This window comes from Kryptolebias marmoratus, linkage group LG1 (assembly GCF_001649575.2).
Source record: "Kryptolebias marmoratus isolate JLee-2015 linkage group LG1, ASM164957v2, whole genome shotgun sequence".
Taxonomy (NCBI): Eukaryota; Metazoa; Chordata; class Actinopteri; order Cyprinodontiformes; family Rivulidae; genus Kryptolebias; species Kryptolebias marmoratus.
In genome coordinates, this window is record NC_051430.1 from 6459287 (window position 1) to 6483351 (window position 24065).

General features: G+C 39.4%; 2 protein-coding genes across 2 annotated transcripts in view; both read right to left on the reverse strand.

The window, feature by feature from the left end:
* LOC108246425 (P2Y purinoceptor 2) overlaps nt 1–2741 on the reverse strand; it is a 7273-nt gene extending 4532 nt beyond the window's left edge. The window contains exon 1 of the mRNA XM_017433961.3: nt 2646–2741. The gene's annotated coding sequence lies outside the window, so the exon portion shown is untranslated. The remainder of the gene's footprint in view (nt 1–2645) is intronic.
* Nucleotides 2742–2821: 80 nt separating this feature from the next.
* On the reverse strand, nt 2822–19265 carry nelfb (negative elongation factor complex member B). Its single transcript, XM_017433958.3, has 13 exons — nt 19021–19265; nt 17653–17813; nt 17466–17565; nt 16777–17007; nt 14829–15014; nt 14634–14746; nt 14441–14543; nt 13150–13245; nt 10728–10870; nt 8467–8573; nt 6070–6211; nt 5799–5907; nt 2822–3261 (listed from the first exon to the last, which is right to left on the reverse strand). Exons 1-13 carry the CDS (start codon nt 19120–19122, stop codon nt 3103–3105), a joined length of 1752 nt encoding a protein of 583 aa, XP_017289447.1. The 5' UTR covers nt 19123–19265; the 3' UTR covers nt 2822–3102.
* Nucleotides 19266–24065: the final 4800 nt, after the last annotated feature.

Below are 24065 nucleotides of genomic sequence, written 5' to 3' on the forward strand. Positions count from 1 at the left end.
TGGTACTTCCTGTTTCAGGCATTAAAAATTAGCATATTAGCTAAACATTTAGATATAACATTTAACATTTAGATATAACATTTAACATTTAGGATTTATATTTATATTTAGCATGTAGCTGTAACAATTACATTTAACTAGCTAAATGTTGTAAAAGGTGACATCAGAAAATCCACACTACATTTTTAAACAGTGTTTGAAGCTAAATGTGACAAAATTTAGGCATGAATTTTGAGCACAAGCTCATTTACAAACGGCGCCCCATAGTTATGCTGTTTTTGAGTGCTTTAGAAATACAGTGGTATGGTATGGTAAGATGGCTTTCATATGTGATCAGCATTAGCCAGCACAAAAATGACTATATACTGTATCAATCAGTGTTATTAATATATATCACTTCCTGTTCTTTGCTGTTAGGGAACTGGGATGCATGATTTGCATCTCATATCTATAAATACAAACACCTTAATTACCATTTTTACACTTCCTCCAAGGAAAGTTTCCTGACATTTAAAAGTGGCAAAACCATGTGGCAGCTCGGCTAACCCTGAAAGTGATGACTGCACTGCACATCCTGCAAAGATTTGCAGTTATTATGTTTTTCTTTTTTCTGTTTATTTTGGCAAACGTGTCTTTCACAACCCTCATGTTTCAAAAACTTTTATATTTCTTTGAAAATATAAATGAAGTTTTAAACAATTAAGCCAGCAGTTTTTAGGTTAAGTCCACTTGGTTCTCACCATCTCTACCTGCAAGTTTTCTGGTAAGAATCAGTGGACTGAAAGGCCACATCAAGGCTCCTTTAACTCAGATTATTTGTAATAATGCATACCTTGAAGGAATGCATATCCACCACATTTTTTAACAAAGTTTTAGACTAAGATCATCTTATGTTGAAAAATGACTGCATTATAGCTATTTTGGTCAAACCTTGAAATTTTAGCTTCTCAAATTTTAGATCAATATCTGTAAAACTGATTAAGTTATAGCCCTTTTTGCGTTTGCTACAGTTTCTTAGCTGAGGCATCCATCTTAAATTGGGTTAACTCCAAAAATAATCAAATGTAGATGTTCATCCAGTGATCACTTTCTGAGCCTCATTGAAATCTGTCCAGTAATTGATGAGATATTTTGCTAACGGAGAAAACAGAATTGACCATATAGTTAATGCGAACATTTTAAGTAATGATATTGGGAAGTGTGTTTTGCTCAAATTATGTGTTGAGGAAGATGCTCAGTTACTGCCACACCAAATCTTAGCATAATATCTGTAAATTTGACTGAGTTAGAGCCATTTCTGAGTTTTTAAAGGCGAGTTGGCTGTGACAGTCATCTTGAACCAGGTTGACTCCAAATGTTAATCACTCGTAGATGTACATCCAATAAGTAACTTCTGAAAGTTTTATTACAATCCTTTCAGTGGGTCGTGACATATTTTACTAACAGACAGACAGCTTCAGTAGTTAATGGTAAATGTTTTAAACACCGATCTTGTGCAATCATTTAGGGCTTGGAGTATAAGGTGGGAATCAAATTCAGCTACAACCACAACAAATTTTAGCTTAATACCTTACCACCAGCTAAAATCTTGGACATGTATCGTTCATTTTGAATGAGAATCACTGGCGTACCCAAACATTCAACTGGTGCTTGTTGACTGACCTGCAGGTGTCAACTCTGTAGAGTTCCCTCTTGAAATACAACTGCTTTCAAATAAAACCACCCACAATAAAATAGGTGATAAGTGTTTATTATGTCACAGTGGATTTGTGTTCAATAGTCCAGCTCAGTTTGTGGCATCACAGAAAACATCCACCCATCCGTTCAGCCATTTTCTTTATCAACTTCTCCTTCCTGGGTCATGGGGAGCTGATGACAACCTCCAGTAGTCTTTGTGCAAGAGGCAGGGAACATGTTCAGTTGAAAATAAGATCTGCTTTCTCAAAGATCAATATCAGCACGCAGGAAATTGACTCATCGTAATAAAACGGAAGGTAATGAAAAAAAATATGTTATTTTGAGGTGACAATAGTTGTGCAATAAACGTTATCTTACACTGCCAGAGGCAAAAGGGGGATGTTAATGTCCATGTATGCAAGTCTGCATCGCCAGCAAAGTATCTCATGAACCAATAATTAGATTTTTATGAAACTTTCGGAAAGTAATTATTGGATGGACGTCTACAACTGATTAATTTTCAGTGTTGATTCGATGGTCGCCACATCTAAATCAGACTTAGCCTACACAAAATGATCAAAACTTAGTGAATTCTACAGATATTGAGCAAAACTTTGGTTGCTAAGTGCTTTAGTTTTTCACACAAAAAAACAAAACAAAACAAAAAAGCTAAATATCTTTGGTTTGAATCAGCTGCTTTCTGTAACTGCTGTGGTGAAAGTCACTTCCCCGCTTCTGTCAAAAGACTTTCACTTTTTAACCCAGAAAACTTCAGCTCAGTGGGTTCAGGGACATTTGGTTTTAGGGTTTATCACAGATTTTACTCCTCAGCGTCATTAAGTACAGTCCACGTTTTGGTAAACGTAAGCCAAACTACAGCAAATAATCAAAACACCTCTAGTTCTGTCAAGACTTTGTGTTGTTGTTGTAGATTAAAGTTCTATAAGGTTTGTTTGAAAAGATCTTACCTGAGCCAAAGTGTTCCTCAGTGTGTGCTGCTTCTTCTTTCACACTGCCTACTAAACAGGGCAGCCACCCAATGAGCTCTTAACTCTGAACACTTTTTTTTCCTCCTGTGGGGAAGAGTTACATGTCTAAAGACTGACGTGTTGCTCAAGGTGTGAAGTCATTACCCAGGCTGAAACACTGACAAATTTGTGTTTATTTACAAGGTTCCTGTTTTGCTGGCACAGTTCCAATTTTACACACATAACTACTGTAGGTCACATAAGAAAATACTGTAAATCTGATTGAAAATGCAAGAACATAGATTTTATTTAAAAAAAACTGTCAGAGAAAAATCTTTGGGTGGTTGGATCACACTCTCACAGCTGGAAGACTAATATCTACAGAAGCTAAATGTGTAAAAGAAATGTGACGTGTCCACTCATCAGCTCGTCTCCTGACCCCTCCCCCTCCTTGGTCTCAGAGGGGTGTGGTTGGCGTGGAGGGGGTGGTGGGCACAGAGACCGGGTGCAGCCCCAGGTCCAGGGATGGGGTCTCGTCTGGGGGTGGCGGGCTCTTCTTTTGAGCCTCCAGCTTCTCTGTCAGCTGACTGTGTAGCTCCTTCAGCGGCTCGCTGCACTGTGGTCACACACAGAAGCAGATTCAGCAACTGTGGTGCTCAATGATATGATAAACTGTGTGAAACACATTACTGACGGCGGTTACAGACTTTACCCTGTTTGGAAAAAACATGCACTCAGAACAAGATATCAATCAGTGCAGCATCACTAAAAATGTGATTCTTATTGTAATAAACATATGTGACACAGTGTTTTTGCACTTGTCTGTGTGTGTTCATTTGTATGTCTGTTAGCAAAGTATCTCATGAACTACTGGATAGAATTTTTTTGAAACTGGAGTCAATCACAGTCAAGATGGCTGCCACAATCAGCTGATCACAGAAAACACAAAAATGGCTCGAAGTCAGTCAATTTACTGATATTGCGTTCAAATTTGGTGTGAGAGTTAAGTCGCTTCCATCTCAAACTCTGAGAGCCAACTGATCGTGAAAAATCTGTTTTTAAAATTTTTTACACTCACTACTGGAGTCAACGATCTTATTTATCAAAAAAATCCCATAAACCACGGAAAGATTTTAATAAAACTTTCACAAATTAATCATCATCTTGACTTCATTAACTTCTGGAGTCAATCTAATTCAAGTTGGCTGCAATAGCAAATTGATTTTAGAAAACAAAACAGGCCAACAGATTTTTAAGCTAATATTTGGTCCGATAGTAGCTCAGCCTAATTTATATCACATAGCTTTACACATTGCATATCATCGTTGCTTAAAACTTTGGCATTAACTGTCAGAAGCAAGGGAAACCTTCAGAAAACAATTTGTAAAGAACAACAGAGGTCCAGGAGGGTATGGATCTAGTCTGGGGTGAAGTTGGTCCTGTCTTTCTACCACTTACATTACACTGCCAAAAGTATTCACTTACCTCCCTTCACACAATTATGAACTTGAGTGACATGCAATTCAATCATTTAAGTGGGTGAGTGAATACTTTTTTCAATATAGTGTATTTTAAGTATAATGACAGTTTTTACAGACAGAAGCATGGTTGTGCCATGGGATCTTCAGTGTCACCCATTGTGGCCAGTCTCTACATGAAGGAAGTGGAACAGAAAGCCCTGAACTTCCCTGAACACTGAGCCACTGGTTGACAACATTAAGTTCACCTAAGGGGATGCTAACAACAACAAGCTGCTTTTTTTTACTGTCTGGTTCACATGAAAAGAGAGAAAAGCCTTAGCATTGAAATTTACAGGACACCAACCCACACAAATTAGTACTTTCTGTTTGACTCTCATCACCCACTGGAGCACAAGCTCTGTCATCAGAAACTCTACAGCATTGGGCTGAACACGTCCCAACGAGAACAGAAGGGAAGGAAAAGGAACAAAAACATATCAATAAAGCTCTCCAAACATGTGGACATCCTAACTGGGCTTTTGTCAAATCAGCGAGGAAATCTTCAAAACACCTGGAGAAGAACAGACAGAAAAACATTGTCATCCCTGATGTTGCAGGAGTATCTGAAAAACCCAGAACGATTTTCTCCAAACACAACATCCTGGTACATTTCAAACCCAACAGGACTCTCAGATTTTGAGAAACAGACATCAGGTTGTAAGAGTTTTATCTGATATGAATAGACATTTATGGTCATGCACCCTATTTAAAGTAAGAGATTTTATGGTTTATGTTTTATTTCATTATTAACTGTTGCTTTTGTTAAAGTCTGTTTTATGAAACTTTGTGTTTTGTTGCTAGTTTTGGCCAGAACACTCTTATAAATGAGGTCTTAAAGCTCAATGAGTTTTTGCCTGGTAAAAATAAGGGAAATCAAAAGTAATATTGACCGGTGAGGCGTGTCAGTCCAAATACATGGACACAGTGGACGCATTTCAGGCCCAGAATCCACTGAGGGTCAGCAGGAGGAAAGAGTTTTCCTCACAATGTTAAAAGTATATCAGGCTAAATTCCTTATAATTTATCTGAAATGATTTGAGACGCCTGCAGCAACTTGGGCTAATTTGACAGAAAATTTGTTGTCCAAAAAAGTGTACCATTTAAGGGAGAAGACTCATATGAGCCTCTATGACACCTGCCAGGAAACTGAGAACCTACGAGAACGTTTCGAGACAAGTTTGGGGACTTCCTCCTAAATGCCATTCACAAACCAGTCGCTGCAGCCCAGTGAGGACTTACCGCAAGGCAAGACAATATTACACCTCCACCTCCACCCCCGGCAGACTGGCTGTTGGAAATCAAACTGAAAGACAGCGCTGAGCGAGACTGCTCTGTTTCTTAGAGGGACTTTCACAAAATGATCCCACACAACTCCTATTAAAACTTAAGGAAATTCTGTAAATAACCCAAAATGCCTTCTTTATACATCAGAGAACATTTACAGGTGAGAAAAACATTTCATTTTCTGACTTATAACATACCTGCAAAATGTCAAAAGCCAGTGTTAATTTTGTCATCTCAAAAGAAAAGTTAAAAGGTTTTTCTGAAGGCAGAGATGTAATGAGACAAGCAACCGTCCTGATTCTACCATTCACTTCTCAAAGCGTGAGCTGAGAGCAGAAACCGCACCAACCTGTTTTGGAGGTTCGAGAGTTTTCATCAGCGTTTCCATGTATGAGGGCAGGACTTTGTGGTGCAGATGCACCAACATGCGCAGGATGTGTCTGTGGACGTTTTCTTTACTGGAAGACATTCAGATACAAATACAACTGAGATGGTGGAATTCAACTTCTAATTAAATCAGACTGTGTTTTTGTACTTTTTGCAGTACTGTATAAATAAGGAGCCGAGGAGCCACAAAGGCAAACTGGAATGACACATTAAATAGGATCAGATAAACCCACCTGGAGAACGAAGTGAGAAGGAAACCGTCAAAGACAACAGAACAAAAATCCTCCGATCCAAACTCGTCCGACAGCAGTGTGAGGTGTCCGGTCAGCAGGTGCAGGAAGATGTCTCCGAAGGCCATGTCATTGTAGGTGTCCACTGCAGGAAAACAGCAACAAACAGAGAGATCTGACTTCATCCAGAGTCCCTACATCCTTCTGCTAATTACACATCTGCTGGTTAGTGTCTCACTTTAAAGCATCCTTACTGACAATAAATGTAACACTGATTTCACATGAAAAGCACTTAAACTGAGCTGAACTGGGTGAAAAATCATTTACAGGATTCCTCGACAGTTTTACTTTAAAATTTAATGCTTTTCCAGACTCAAATTTTTCCATCAATTACAGTGACTTTACATTGTCTGTAAATTTACTATAATTTTATGTGAATTGGAGCTACAGTATGTAATTAAGCTGAAATTTCTTGAACATAACGTCCCTTTTCACTGCTTTGTTGATTATATCCAGGTTTATCTGCCCATTAAGTTGCACAGTACCAATCCACTTGAACCACTTGTACTGTCTAAATGACATTTAAAACCTGGTTAAAACTAAACTTTCTGAGTCTCAATGAAAATAAAGCTGAAGTTACCAGTTGTGGTAAATGCAATACTCTTCACACTCTCTGCTTCTTACAGACCCTCTGCTGTCCAGAATCTGGGTATTTTTTTATAGTGCTTTTAAATTGAAGTTGTAAAATCTACTTTTCATCCTAAATCAGACTCATTGCCATGGTGAAGTCACAGCTCCCTACCAAAGATCTTGAAATAAGGATTCATGTTTTTATTACCTCTCGGATGGAGTATTGTAACTCTGTGTATGTTGATTTAGATAAATCATCTCTGCATCGCTTACACACCAACCAGAATGCAGCATCTTTTAAGGTACTAAGAACATGAGCACATAACCCCCGGTCCTGGGTTCTCTCCATTGGCATCCTGTTGGTTTCTGGATAACTTTTGCTTGCTTTTAAAGTTTTTAAAGGTCTGTCCCCATCATACTTATCTAATCTCCTTAACAACTACACTCCAGTAGAAGCACTCCATTCAACCAATCAGTTTCTCTTAGATGTTTCAAGAGCCAAACTAAAATAAAGAGGTGATCAGGCTTTTGCAGTAGCTCCAAATCTGTGGAAAAGTGTACCTCTTCATATATGGACCACTGGGACTGTTGAGACTTTAAATCTATGCTTAAAACTCATCTTTTTACTTTGGCATTGATTCAGGAAGTTTGAGATGCAATTGGAGCTGATGGTTTTATGGTGGGTTTCTGCATTTTATTGTAGCTTTACTTGTTCTTTTAAAATTTCTTGAATTTCTTTGCGATTTTTGGTGTCTTTTCTATTTGTTTGACTGAATTGTAAAGCACTTTGGTCAGTTTCTGTTGTTTTTATGTGCTACAGAAATAAAACTAGTGTTGCATTGAAATGTTGGAGTGGGCGATCACTCTGGTAGCATGGACCCTGTGTATGAGAGGGCTTTAAATGGTTTGACTCAAAAGAACTTGTCAAGTCAGGCAAAGTAATACCACAAATACACACCTGTGTGCACTTACAAACATCATTCCCTTTAAAATATGCCTTCTAATATAATCCAGAAGGTTCAGTCTAGTCCATGTGAATGACACAAAGTGCATTTATTCAATGTTTAAACTGTTTACATTTATCTGTAAGACAGGATGACCAATTCAGTTTTTCAGTGCAACCAATCAGAGCGCTCAGTGATGCGAATGAAGTCAGGTGAAGTCAGAGACATTTAATGACAACTTTCTTCTGCCATTTGTACATGCACGAGACAATATGGGTGCAGAGGAGTTCTTACAATCCGTGAATAAAGAAAGGCTCTAAAATAAGTAGAGAAAATAAAAGCCTTAACGTTCTGTTAACAATAGATTACAAGTACAGAATTTGCTCTGCATTTTAGGATGAAATCCTATACTTTTTTGGGTGAGTCCTGTTACAAAGTACCCAAACATTTTTATTTTGAAATTTTCTTTTACATGAGTTATCTGAACTTAGTTACTTTAGTGTTTAGTACCATGTAGTTCTTTAATAGAGATTGTAAACTGAAAATCATGTTGTTTGCTGGAATAAAACCTATAGAAACCTGTAAAAAAGTGCTGATTGGATTCTGTGGTTGTTCTGCAGTTGTTTCTCTGCTCTGTAATGAGTAATGAGCTTCTTTCTTACAGATGATAAGCACCAGAAGTTTTATTAGTTAGCTGATTTTGTGAACTAGTAGCCCTCCTCTCCTCCACACAACCCTTTGCTTCCATGGGGGTCACTGCCTCTGGCATTCAGCTCACTGGAGGAGTCTTAGAATCTGCATGTCACAGCAGAGGAATGATCCTTACCTAGAGCAGGAAGTAACCGCTGCAAGGCGTTCTTGTTCCTCAGTTTGGCTATGTGCAGCACATAGTAGAGCCCCATTTCACAGGCCACTCGGTTGTCCTGCAGGTACCTGAGAGGAGCCGATAAAGAAAAAAGTCAAAGATTTCAAAATATTACTGCACAGAAACAGCAAGAAACTCCTATCATTTAGAAGAGTAGTATCAAGCAGATGAGTTATAATTCTGTTCACTATAGTGCAAAGCTAGAGAAGTCATCTGGCTGGGTATTTTTATTTTTTTAGGAGTAAATAATCAAATCAAATCAAATTTATTTATATAGCACATTTAAAAACAACTGTTGTTGACCACAGTGCTGCACACATAAACATTCAATACAAACATCATACAAAATACAATATCATTACAATTCTCACAATGTATTAAAAGCCAGTGAATATAAATGTGTTTTAAGAGGAGATTTAAAAACACCAAGAGTTGAAGCCTGTCTAATGTGAAGGGGCAGCTGATTCCACAGTTTAGGAGCTGCAACTGAAAATGCCTGATCACCTCTGTGGACCAGCCTGGATCTTGGGACAGCTAAACACAAATGGACACTTGAACTAAGTGATCTAGAGGGCACATAAGGCTGCAGAAGATCAGACAAATATGCAGGTGCCTGCCCATTTAGGACCTTATAAGTCAACAATAAAACTTTAAAATCAATTCTAAAATGAACGGGGAGCCAGTGAATGATATGTTCACGCTTTTTCGTTCGTGTTAAGAGACAAGCTGCAGCGTTCAGAACCAGCTGCAGTCGTGAGAGGCTAGCCTGGCTTACACCAACGTACAGGGAATGGCAGTAATCAAGTTGGGAGCTAATAAAAGTGTGAATCACCCGTTCAAAATCATTGGAAGATAAAAATATTTTCACTTTGGATGATAGGACTTTGACTCTCTAGTCTACATGTGTTTTGTAGATCTGGAGAAGGTTTATGACTGTAGAAGCATTCTTTGAGGGGTGCTGCGGAAGTACGGGGTGCCTGGGTGGCTTTAAAGGGCTATCCGGTCTCTGTATAACCAACAGATGAGCTGTGTCTGCATTCTTGGCAGTTTAAGGGATGACAATGTTTCTTTTTTTGCATTTGTTCTTCTCCTTGTTCTGTTCAGTGATGTGTTTGATAGATTTCCTCACTGACTTGACAAAAGCTCAGTTAGGATATCCACATATTTGGAGAGCTTTATTGATATGATTTTGTTCCTTTTCCTTCCCTTCTGTCCTCGTGGGGACGTGTTCAACTTGATGCTGTAGAGTTCTGATGACACAGAGTTTGCGCTCCAGTGAGTGGTGAGACTGAAGGTACTGATCTGTGTGGGTTGGTTTCCTATGATCCTCAGTGTTGAGGCTGTCCTCTCTTTCCATGTGCAGTTTGGTTACCATTTATATTATCTGTCTCTTCAATTTGTCATCAATTTTCCTTTTGCAGCAACATCCAGGGAGGTTGGCTTCAATCTTCTGGACCTAAAACTTCTGAATAATCTGTGCTGCTGCACAGGAACATCAAGCTGCTTGGAGATGTCCTATAGTTTCTACCTTTGTCAATAATTTTCCTTCTAAGCTCCTGAGACAACGCTGTCCTCAGCTTTCAAAAAAGGTTAAAAAACAAAAACAACTGGACTTCTATTCTGTAGTTGAAGACGTTTTGCTTCTCATCCGAGGAGCTTTCTCAATTCAGAAATAGAGAGTGAATTGAGAAAGCTCCTCGGATGAGAAGCGAAACATCTTCAACTACAGAATAGAAGTCCAGTTGTTTTTGTTTTTTAACCTTTTTTGAATTTACCACGACCTGGATGACTGAGAATCTACACCAGCATGTCCTCAGCTTTCTGTGCTCCATGTTCAGTGTGGTACACACCATGATACCAAACAGCAGTGACTACTTTTCACACTTTAAACAGATTGAATGAAACTGATTAAAAGATTGAAGACACCTGTGATGCTGATTACAGGACACACCTTAGTATAACATGTTCATGTGGTCAAATTAATTTCAATCTTTTCTAAGGATACCATCCTTTTTGTCAAGGCCAGTTTCATTAGCTTATATTTTAAAAAACGTTTTGGTGAACCAAAATTCAAAAGCAATGACTGATTTTCATTAGTTGATTTTTAGTAAGTTTTTTCTTTTTGTCATTTTCAAGTCCTTTGCAGGTTTTTCTTTCTTAAACAAAAGGGGTACAAGCAAATTTTTTTATGTCTGCATCAGCCTCTCCCCTTCGTGTTTCACCTGCTGAATGCGTCTGGAAGGGTGGTGGGATACGACAGAGAGCTCTTCTCTTCGTTGGGAAGCTTCTGTTCTACAATGAAGGTATGATCATCGACGACAACAGACATCATTGCAGGCAGGAAGCGGGTCACCACCTCCAAATCCTGAGAAATAGTGCAGAGAATGTCAAATGGAAAACTTTAACCTGTGTGTGAAACTTAAAGAATGCTGCTGCTTCTTAAAAACAAAATGGTCACTTTGTTCATAAGGAAGAGCTAACTGTCTAACTGACCTAATCGTAAGCTCATGTACCTGCTCTGGATCTTCTTGTCAATTTTTTTAAGAATAAATTGTCAGTAAAAACCTCCATCCCTTCACCTGTTCATTTCTTAACTATATCCCAGACAAAAAAATCAGATTATAACAACATTCAGGGTTTCCCCCAGCATATTATAAGCCTGGCAGGCCGCCAGGCCTTAGTGACCCGGCTGCCAGGCTAAGCTCTGCTTGTTTATTATAAATATGTCATTTTTATACTCGTTTTTTCCCACCTGCACCCCCAAAACCGCTACCTTTATCTACTTCACCGCGCAAGGGTGCGCGTGCCAACAGTGACGCAATCGCGCTGTCCCCGCCCCTCCGCGAAGGTCCCGCGCAGTGTTGTGTCGTGCACCTTCTGTAAATTGGCGAGGACCGTGCATGCCGCGCTCCATTCAAAATGGTTGATTTTGCTGCTCTAGCGGAGCTGGTTCACCTCTATCAGCATTTATATGATCCCTCTGAGAGAGATCACAAAGATAATCAAACGGCTCAAAACTAATTGAAGGAGATTACTGCTGTAGCCGATAAAAAGGAGTTCTTATAGAAATATTAGTCGTATGATGGGCAAATCACAACTAAAGCAAATAAATCAATAAAAGTCAAACACATCCTCTCTGTATCACAGCCAGAAACACAACAGCTCTTCCTCCTGAGTACGTGCAGCCATATTTGATGTGACAACCATCTGCTCGCTTTTTTTCCGTATTTCCACTGGTTACGTAGCATACTGCCCCCTGTCTTTTCGGAGAATACTGCACCGACATAAGTGGCAAATATAAACGCCTCCACCGCGCACTGAGGTCCGTGTGCAGTTCGTGGAGCCCTGCGGGACTCTAATGAACCCTGAGGCCAAGCCTCCTTCAGATACCTTGAGTTAACAGGTCGCTGGAGCCACAGCAATAAACATCAGCGGGTTTAACCAAAAATGGTTAGTTGAACTGAAATTCAGCAGGTGGCTTTTCAAGACCGAATATGGTAAGTATGTTCTTAGTGAAATTATTAATATGATACGAGCTAATTTATCCTTGTTTACCAGTCAAATTATTCTATTAAACTCAGTAGTGATCCAACATGCATTCTGTGCCACAAAACGCACAGGACAGTACAGCATCTGTTTGTTTTTCAGAGTTCTTTGTTGTTATTCATTGGCCTTGACATGAGACGTGTGTTGGAGCCTTGTTTGCACTTTTTCATTTATGTTAATTTAATTTATTTGTAAATGTGACATAAATTAGGATTTAAATTAGGTGCAATCAATTATTTATTATTATTATTATTTATTTATTTTAATTGTATTTTTTTGTTTAAAAACGTATTTCAAAAGTGCCTTTTTGTAAAACTGTAGGTGTGCAAATATTTGACACAAATATCTTACAATATCACATAATAAATAGACATATTTTCAACTTTCCTGTCAACTTTAATCTTTTTTTTTTTTTTTTAAACTAAATTACGGTTGGCCTGCGATCAGCCGGCGATTGGCCACCTACCACTGGGCTTAGCCTCTTTTCTGAGGGAAACCCAGAACATTTATATATCAGAATAGTTCTTCCTGGTGCTGGAACATCTTAAAATAACAAGCAGTGGTCTGTTTGCAGTTTACGATGAAATGTTGGTATTTTTACTGTCAAATTCAAAACACAAAACTGTGTTAATTCAGAAATAATCTTTCATTTAGTAATTTAGTCGATTAAATAGTATATGGTCAACAGATTTTGTTTTTTAAGTAAAGTTATTCTATTTGATCAGAACTCATTTATGTTTATTAACTTGCATGATTCTTAGCAGCACAAGAAATGTACTTAAATAGTTTCCAAGCCTATATTCCCCAATTTGCGTCATCAAGAAACTGCAGTTACACTATAGTAGAAAAAACTTGAGAATCAATACAGTAAAATCAGAACCATAAATTAATCTGATAATGTAGAATGGTCTGTAGTCCAAGTTTTTTAGAGATTTGTAAGGATTTCTCCAGATCTGCTGAGAGGTTTGTGAAACAGCTAATAGTAGATTTAATTTATTTTTATCTTTGTACAACCATTTTCGTACAGTTGGGTACAAATACATGCACTGTTGCACCCCTACTGAACAGGAAGATTGAAGGTTTCATGTGTGTACGCACCAAACGAGGCTCTTTGAAGACCTGGCTGTCAATCATGTCCCAGGCTCCCTGACCCAGAGACAGCATCCTCAGCAGCAGCAACAGGTCTGGACTGTCCTGTTCGCACACACACACACACACACANNNNGGGGGGGGGGGGGGCTGCAAAGTCCCCCTCCTGAGAGACACATTGTGTGTTAAAAACCAACTGAAACACTTTCAACTGAAAGACTTTCAAGTAGTCATGCAAAAAACTTTCACAACAGATAACTGTGGAGCTGAAATTAAACAAATTTAACGTGAAAAATATTTTGCATGCAACACAAATTCAACCAACCTAACAACCTCTAGCGTCAAAAATAAATCCTTCAGCTGCAGCTACAAACCAGGACAGACCACAGTAAAACACATTATTCCCAATCAATCGTAGAAATTATATTTAAGTTTTTATGACCAGAGTGAGTAGCTTCTCTTGTAAAAACACGTTTGTCAGTTTACTTAACGATCACAGGATATTTAAGTTTTTATGAATTCTTCAACTCAAATAAAGTCAGTATTTCACAGCACTTCCAAAAGCAGTATGTTGGGATCATACAAGACAAGTTTTCTTGCTAAAATCAGAAGCCTATTTAAAAACGTCTTCTTATCGCCCACCACCAAAGGTGAAGGCAATGATGTTTTTGACTGTGTCTATTTGTAGTGGTATATCTTATAGAAAGATTTTAATTAAACTCTCAGAAAGTAATCATTTGATGTACATCTACAGCTAATAGACATAAGCAAACACAAAAATGTCTCGAATTCAGTCAATTGTACAGATATTGAGCCAAAATCTGATGTGGTCGTAGCTGAGAGTCATCCATAATACATACTCTGGGCACGCTGTTTTGTATACGTGTATTTTCAAGACCGTAACTCCATCCCTTCTTGTCACACAATTATTTCAGTCTAAACCTCTGGTGTTAAAGGCGACAGGTGACATGCATTACTTTAAAAATGCTAGGCCTTTAATTACGTATGTGCATTTATTTGTTGGAGAAATGCAAACTACAGGATGAATAACTGCTAAGCTAAGTAAGATATGAATTTAGCATTATTTACAGCCATTTTAGTTTACTCTTTCAAGTGCGTTTTACACAGACAGAATGTTCACATGTTAAATAAAATATTTTGCACAGGGTTTGTAATTGTTGTTGTTTTTTTCCAATGAAAAAAAACTGGAAAAAAAAAGTTTTTTCCAATAAAAAAAAACTGACTACATACTCTACGAATAATAACTTTCAGATTTTTTGGATATGGAGCCAATACTCACTCGTGGTAAAGAATCTTGACTCAGCAGTTCTTGTAAGTTCCTTATAATACTCAGGACCAAAGTGTTGCAGGCAAACGGGTCACACAGGATCATAGACAAATCTCTGGGAAGCACAAAAACCCTCCGATGATTAATCCACACCTTCAAGATCTGATATTCTGTGGATTGACCTAAACTACTAGCTCTTTGTTACCCGAGGACCTGCTCGTGTCCTTTTTTCACACCATCCAGGAAACCCTGCAGCTCTCTGGCTCGCTTGCCATCCACGAACTTCTCCCGGATGCAGGCGTCCAAACACCAAGTGAACTATGAGAGCACGAAACAGAAACTCATTTACCACTAACCTAAAACACGAGGGCTGCAGGATCAGCAGAGAGCTGGAGCTCACCTTGTGGCAGGGGTCCACGGAGCAGATCTCGCTGATGTCCAGGTCATGTAAAGACATCAGCAGCTCTGCTCTCAGCGTGCAGTAGTGGACGTTTCGCGTTCGAAGGAAGAGGGTTCGTAAAAACTGCAGCACCATGTCGTACAGCTTCACGTTTTTCCCTATCATCTGGGTCAGCTTTGTCACCACCTGCAGCACAGTGACAACAGAAATGGTAACACAAATGATGATTCTTTAACCAGGGTTTGGTGAGACTTGGACTTTTCTTTGATTCAGGTGGGAGAAAAACTAAAAAAAGGTCACAAACGTGCAGGACTTCAAGGACAGGGTCAACTGTCCAGGAAAACGGGGAGTGTGGTAAAGAGGTGAAGAAGAGAGTCCAGACAGGATGGAGTGGATAGAGAGAAGTTTTAGGAGGGATTTGTGACAAAAGAGTGGCAGCAAAGGTCAAAGGAAAGGTTTACAAGACAGTGGTGAGAGCAGCTGTGTTGTATGGTTTAGAGACAGTGGAACTGATAAGAAGACAGGAGACAGAACTGGAAGTATCAGAGCTGAAGATGTTGAGGTTCTCCTTGGGAGGGACAAGGATGGACAGGATTAGGAATGAGGTCATCAGAGGTACAGCTCAGGTTGAAGGACTGGGAGATAAAGTTAGAGGCCAGACTGAGATAGTTTGGACATGCAGAGGAGGGACAGTGGGTATATTGGTAGAAGGATGTTAGAGATGCAGCTGCCAGGAAAAAGACAAAGAGGAGATATATGGATGCAGCTAGAGAGGACATGGAGGTAGTTGGAGTGAGAGGACACAGAAGACAGAGTTAAATGGAGGAGGACTTGCTGTGGAGACCTCTGAAAAGGGAACAGCTGAAAGAAAGAGAAGACGAAGAAGATTGGATATTCTTTAACAAACACACCATCTCCTTAAATTTATAGTTTGTGGTATCACCTGCAACCAAGGACAAAAGGGTGACAATGTTTTTCCCCTTTATCTACGTGTCCAGCTGTCTGTATCTTTTGCAAAATAACTCATGAACTGCTAAAAGAATTTTAATATTTTAATAATATATTTAATAACACTTGCAAAAATCGTTGGGTGAACAGCTGAACATAAACAAACAAAAACAACAACACAAAAATGACTATAACATAGTCAATATTTGCAGTGATTGATATAAAATTTGGTGTGGTAGTAGCTGGGAGTCATTCACAATCCATAATCCAAAGGCTACTCATTGCGCAACAATCTTTGCTCAGATCTCTGGCATTAACTCTGAGTCAACGCTGTCTGTCTGTTAGCAAAATATCTCATGAACCTTTGGACAGTTTTTAATGAAGCTCTCAGAAAGTAATCGCCGGAGGTACCTCTACAACTGATTAACCTTTGGAGTCAACCCAATTCAAAATGGCTGCCACAGCTAATCAACCTCAGCCAACATAAAATTGGCTTTTACTCAGAATTGGTGAGGTAGTAGCTGAGAGTGTTTCACAACATATACTCTGAGAGCCAATACATCTCACAAGATGTTACAAAGTCACATGCCATTTTTCAATTATGTTTTAAAGGTTTAACCAAAACAGCTACACCGCCGTCCCTTTTCATCATAAAATGACACTAATTTAAGCCTCTGACATGAAAAACAGTGGGTGATATGCATTCCTTCAAGGAATGCCAGGGATTTGATATGTATTGTTGATTTGAGAAGGCTGCTCTTATTGAGCTTCAAAAATAAAGGATGATTTGAAAGGTACAATCTGGCCCTAAATAACTGAATTAAATCTACAAAGAGAAATCCAAAATCCAAGAGCAGATGCCAAAATTAAATGTCTATTCCAAAGTCTGAACCTTTTTACAAACAATAGATTTCAGTTCAGAATTGCTCTACAGCTGAAGAAAATCTAGGTGACTGAATGTATACTGATGAGGAGGACTGATGTGAAGAAGGTGCCTGACCTCTCCCTGACGGCGAGTTTTTGGTGAAGAGCTGAAGAAGTTGTGCAGGATAGACAGGTCGCTGCTGAACAGAGCCGCCTCCTTCTCCACAATGTACTGCTTCAGAAGGGGCGACACCTCATCCCCAAACAGAGCCTGGTTGTCCTGCCAGATCTGCCGCTTCACCTCGACGGCGCACACCTTGTACAGTTCTTTGTCGGCCATTACCAGCTTCAGTTTCTTCTCTGGGACCTACAGAAAAAAAAAACATCAGACGAAGATAAAGAGGAGCTCTTTGCCTTTTCTGTCTTCATCTTATCTTTAGCTAAGGTACTTTGTACAACAATTTGACCTCAACAACCACTGGACAGACTAACAGTGATCTGTGTGGAGGGAAAGATCAACTTCTTAGAAATGAAGTTCACTTGTTATGGCCTGTCACCAAAAGTTGGGCCTGTTTATGTTTGAGATGGCTGTCACAGCTAAATAAAAGTATCCAACACAACACAGAAATGGCTATAACTCAGTTACATTTACAGATATTGAGCTAAAATTTGATGTTATCATGGCTGAAAGTCATCTTCAACACATACTCTGAGCATGGCAGCTTACAATACAGATTCTCAGTTTGTACTTTGGTATTGCTAATGCCCCAATAAGAACTTTGGAAAGTCCAGGTTTGATTTCAATGTTGTGATCTCAAAACTTACCTTGGGTAGATGCTTCAGCACCTGCATCACCACTGGCTGAATGGATGGGATTTTAACAAGGGGAAAGCTCTTCTCCAGCAGCTCTTCAAGCTTTGTGTATCTGTAAAAAGAAATAAACAAACAACAGTTTTAAGCGTCAGCTGTTCTGAAAACATCACCAAAAGTCAAACCCCCAGCAGCCACACACCTGTCTTCATCCTTTCCCTCGGCAATGATGGCAACTCGCTCCATCAGTTTTTCTCGAAGCTCGTCAAAAACAGACTGGTGGAACTCGAGCCGAGGCGTCCCGTGGAGGTCAAGGAAAGGCAGGGCCGACTGGAGCGTTGGCAGAAGGATGCCATTTTCCATCTGCAGTCAAAACAAGGACTCGTCAGTTTTATGTCTAGCTGCTACTGATACTGAGCACTTTCACTTTTTGACTAAATAAGATTTAAAGGCCTAGCATTCTCTGAAGGAATGGATATCACTAGACAAACAGACTGACATCAAAACATTAGGATGTCATGCAATGTCTAGCTCCTAACGTATGTGTTATGACCACACTACACCAAATTTTAGCTAAATTTCTGTAAAACTGACTAAATTGCAGCCATTTTTGTGTTTCCTAAGGTCAGTTGGCTGTCTTAAAATGGACTGACTCCAAAGCTTAATCAGTTGTAGATGTACACCCAATAATTAGCTTCTGAACATTTCATTAAAATTCATCCAATGGAACATGATGTGCTTTGCTAACAGAGTTGACGCCAATAGTTGATGGCAAAGTTTAAAGCACAGGCCTTACACAATGAGTTCGTGTTCAGGGTATAAGTTGGGGGATGACTCTTAGTTACTACCACACCAAATTTTAGTTCAAAATATGCCAAACCGACCGAGTTTAAGCCATTTCTGTGTTTTCTAGGGCTGCTTCGCCGTTGTGGCCATCATTAACAAGTTTTAGATGTGCATCCAACGATTACTTTCTGTGAGTTTCATTAAAATCCGCCCTGTAGTTCGTGAGATATTTTGCTAACGCGGCAGACAAACGAATACACGAGCTCACAGATCAAAAACATTTAGCTGTCGCCCGCCGCCGAGAGGTGAAACGCGGGCCACAGCTAAAGGTTATCCCCAATGGCTTAGATACTTATATAGTATAAGTCATTGGTTATCCCACTGTTTAAGTTTGAGCGGGAGGAGTGCGCCTGCGCAGGGGTAAAGCGTCAGAATTGATAACAAAAGGAAATGTTCTCAACTAAAAGAACATAAAACTAACATTTATCCGCGTAGACATGAATTCAACTTTTACTATTGTTTTAATGGATGTCTATGGATTTGTCGGTACCATGTTGTTACACGTAGTTCCTTGTTAGAACATTTTTTTGTTGCAAAATTAAAGACACTGCTGAGTGAGCAGTGTTTTAATATAAGCTGATAAACACTGCTGACCGCTAAGATATTAACCCCGACGTTTCACAGAGGTTCTGAAAAAGTCATTTCATGTAAGTTGCGTATTTGTAGGTGAAAGACAGTTCTATAAAAAGGTACAGAAAGAAGACCTCACAACAACACTAGGTACCTGAAACTGATCAATCGCCTTCAGAGGCTCCGTGCAGTTGGTGAGAGTTTCTTTAAGGTCCTCTCCGTTAGCTATCCCAAGCTCAGGCAGCCCCGCGAACATACTGCTTCCGTTTTAATCATACACCTTTATGAGCTTCGGCATAAAGAAAGTCTCCCAAACAGACCCTCTTCAGCAAAACACAAGCGCTCTCTTCAAATCACTACAAACTTCCGTTGTCAAAAGATAACTTCCCCTCTGCCAACTCTGTAAACAGTCCGTCAGAAACATTCGAAACGCAAAGGTTCCGTGCTCGCTCACCCTAACAGGTGTGTCAATGTTTCCCCGCCAGCTTTGCTTAATTTTAATCATGATGTTTGTCGTTTTAAGCAATTACATTTAAAGGAAAATGCAAAAGGAAAAGAGCTTGGTCCTTTTTTTTTAGCGCAGGAGACATTCTCATGTTGCGTTGCCAACTTTCAGAAATAGAAATAAGGAACACTGAATTGACAGGGTGGCTCAGAGGGAGGGGGTATTTTGTTGACTTGATAAACAGCTTAAACCCTTTCAGCTGTTTCCGTTTTTCCTACAAGTGATGTCAGGAAGGAAAATGCAACAACCGAACATAAACAGCTCATGTTATAAGAGTTAAAAAATAAAAACTTTTAGCTAGTGTTGTGCTACTTTTAGCTTCTAGGCACCATTTCTATACTTTTAGCTAGTGATGGTGAAACTGAAGCCTCATGAACCAATGAACCAGACATAAATGCTTCATGAACGTCACACTGTTTCGAAGCACTTCAGACAGTCAGAAGAGGGACATCTGCTGGCTCTGTGTCGGAACTGCATCTGAGTGAAAGCCCTAACAAAGCCTTGCGGAATGGGGAGGGGGGGCATTTGCTTGTGCTACTTTGTTTGATAAAATTGTATAATACACGGGTCACTGTGGTAACATAAATAAGAAATGCTAGTAGACCAGGAAGTGTTTACATATTTCTATATATTTTTCTTTTATATCATATATTTATGGTTGGTTATTTCCATGTTACAACACAAACAGAAAATAAGACAAAACAAAACATAACAACAACCACAACAACAACATCAGCATCAACACCAACACCAACATCAACATGAACATCAACAATAACATTAACATTACCTCAGCTCAAATAAAAAAAAATATATAGCTGAAATATCCAAATCAATATACAACATAAAGGGGTCCCAAATATTATGAAACATGTTTTCTCTATTGTGTAGTTTATTTGTTAAAAAGTCCAATGACACATGTTCAAGAACAGTTCGTTGCCACTGTGTTTTAGATGGGACCTTGTCTGTTATCCAGTTCAAAAGAACACATTTCCTGGTGCAGAATGTAAGCATCCTGTATAGTTGTTTTTCACAGTTCTTCTTAAGACTGTTATTTGTCACTCCCAATAACATATACAATGGATTACATTTGGTACTGATGGAAAAAATCTTGTCCAAATTTCTTTTATACTAAACCTACAGGACCAAAGACAGTGAGTTAAGTTACCCACCTCTGTTTTACACTTGGGGCAAAGCGGAGAAAGGTCTGGATTAAATCGGTGATGTAGATGGGGAGATATATGGGCACAATGTAGAATTTTAAGTTGAATGGCTTTTACTTTATTACAAATGTTCAAATATTTAGCATTTTCCCAGGCTTCATACCAAGCCTCATCAGACTCCAGAAGAATTTAATTGGGGGGTCTGAGGATTTTTTTTTTTTTTTTTTTGGGGGGGGGGGGGGGGCATTAAATGGTCATTTTATTTTATATAAGTACATAAATAAACATTTATGTAACCTTGCAACTGAAATAACCATATGTGTTTATGAATACAAAACAAATAATAAACAGTGACATGTAGTCACGAGAAAATGCTGAGAAATTGTGCTCCGGTTTTCTTAAACAACTTTTGCATAAATCTTAAAAACTAGCACTGCACTAAAATCATTGTGTTTAAAACACATTAACACCAGAAACTTGAAGGCAATTGTACATGAACTTCTCCTGAAGAGAGGTGGAAATGTTTTAAAAAAAATACAGAACATTTTTTAACATTTACACTCTTTTGTTAAACAAACCTGACGTTCTAATAAATAAAACTCCATCCATCTTAAAAAAATATTGAACTCAATAGTCATATTTTCTGCCTCTCTGTAGTGAAAATGCATTGAACAGATTCATCTTTTCAGACTCTTGAGTAAGGAATCCCTCATTTAATCGCCTATAACACCCTCTGCTGGTTGTCTTGAGTCACTACATTGCATAGGTTCAACTAATTTACATGGCGTTGTAATCTGTCTCCGCTCGGCCCGCCCTCTGGCGCCGGGTCCGAGCCTCATTACTAATCTCTACACTTTTTCCCATATCCGCAGTAAAAAAGTCAATTTTGTAATTCCTAGTTCTTTTAATAAGATATGACAAATCCTAATAGAGCTTTTAAGACTTGGTTTAAATAGTTGTTTTTCACACTCAGAGACAGTTTGATTACTAAGCACTGTTGTGTTCTTTAAACTGTAGTCCCTCACTAACATATTTCCTGCTCCAACACCACACACACACACACACACACACACACACACACACACACATATATATAAATATATAAAAATTCCCTTCTCACCCTCCGCAGGTGGTCTCTTTTTCATCCTCTGAGCTCGGGTCCTCTACCAGAGGCCTGGGAGCTTGAGGGTTCTGCGCAGTATCTTGGCTGTGCCTAGAACTACACATTTCTGGACTGAGATGTCTGATGTTGTTCCTGGGATCTGTTGTAGCCACTGCTCCAGTTTGGGGGTGACCACTGTGGTCTTTATGATTACATTCAGTGAGGCAGGTTCGTGCACAGATCTCCAGGTGAACTAGAGTTAGGTCTGCATCGAGAGCGAGGCTTCTTGAATCGAGTTCCTATAAGCTTTGGCTTTGAAACCCCTATCATCTTAAAAATTCCCACAAAACAGCACAACGCCAATGTGACGTAACTAGGACTCGTTCACAGTAGTCACGTGGTTTTGGGCACGCTGACACGCTGCTAACAAATGAGTTGCAAGGCAGGACAGAGTAGCTGAAGGAAACTATGAGCCAGGCCAAACAGGTTACAGAAATACAGAATAATTAAGAAACAGAAACACTGTCAGAGCAAACAAGATCACTGAAAACATTGATACTAAAACTGAAACACACGGATGGGCATAACTAAAATCAGTAAAAGCAAAACACCCAAAAAAACCCAAACCATTTCAGACGCGTGCTGAAGTCCTGTGCTAATCACCTTCGTGGAGCACTTTATGCACTTTTAAATAGTCCTAGTTTTATGAAAAACCTGCTTGGTTTCTTTGCCAAGAAGAGCAATCCTAAAGGATTACAGACCAACAGAAATGACCTCACACATTATAAAAATCGTAGGGGGACTGATACTCGGGTGCCTCAGACCACAAGTTAGACCAACTCTAGTTCCCTTATAGTTTACAGCCTCATCTGGGTGTGGATTATGCAATTATTTATCTGCAGAAAGCGTGCTCTCTTCTAGACAGACTGTGTCATGTTCTTCAACTTCTCGTGCGCCTTCAACACCATCCAGTCTGTTCTATTGAAGAACAAACTAGAGGACATGCAGGTGGATCCTGCATATTCACCTGTAGCTGAATATGACCTGAACAAAAGAGATAGTGGTAGACTTCAACAGAAATAAGCCTCCACCCTCTACTATGTCCACCTTTGGAACTGATGTGGGTGTATAACTGGACGAGAAAGTAGACCAGTCCATCAACACTGAGGCAGTTTACAAGAAAGGCCTGAGCCTCTGAGCCTGTTATAATGTTGAGTAATGTGTATGTTTATGCTTTGTAAAGTCTAACAAACAAAATCTACTGTTGTCTGATATACTCATAAGAAAGGAAATTATTAAGGCTTGTCATAGTTTGGAGCAAAGGCTCATTAAGAGCTTCACTTTTACTCTCAAGAACAACAAATTGTAGATATATATATTCTTCAGTGTCTTAACATCTTGGACAAGTAATCTTGAGCTAATTTGTGAAAGGGAAACAGATGGACCAGTGAATCTACGAAGAGCAGAAGTGCTGCAGGTGGATGAGCTGAAGTTCCTGGGCTCATCCATCCAAAGCAACAAGCAGACCACAGAGAGGAGAAAAAGAAAGAGCAGCAGGGTGGATTGGATTGAGGTAAGTGTCTGGGGGGTATGCGACAGAAGGAGAGCTGCAGGGAAAAGAAGGGAGGGTTTATGAGATGATAGTGAGACCTGTTTGGAATGGTGTGTCTAACAAAAACACAGGAGGAGGAGGAGCTGGAGATGGCCGAGATAATCAGCAAGATCTTATCATGTTCCTCTTCATGTTTACATTTACATGTCTGAGTTTTCCTGTTCTGCCTTTTCATGACCTCACAGTGTTCAGGATACCAGGCCATCATATATCCAGGATAGGATGCACTCACTGTGAGGCTCCTCACAGTGAGTGCATCTGACAACTGCTTCAAAAGCACCAGCCCCCACATCCATTTATCTTTGGAGACCTTGTCATATTCTGTGTCCAAACTCTCATTATTCTTCATTTCTTGATTGTTATTTTTAGAGCTTCTTCCAACTGTTTGATTTCTGTCTGTTTCAGTTCGATTTTTTCTTGCAGGTCCTGGAAGCAGACTGTCAGTCTGATCCAGTTATTCAGCACTTCAACTGTTCTCTCCAGTTTTTGAGGCTTAAATACTTCCATTTGTCTGTCTGTCCATGCAAAAGATTATACACAAAGTTATAAACGGATTTTCATACAATTTTCAGGAAACGTCAAATATGGTACAAGAAACACGTGAATAAATGTTGGTGACGATCCGGTCAAAGGTCAGGGTCACAGATCAGCCTGAGCTCTAACTCTGCAGCTGTATAGGAGGAATGGTAAACTCCACAGCTGGTCACCTCAGGGGTCAAAGGGGATCACTGTTGATTTCAAGGTTCATGGGGTCAAAGGTCAAGGTCACAGGTAAACCCTTGTTAAAAACTTGTCTCTGCTCCTACATGTGACCCTT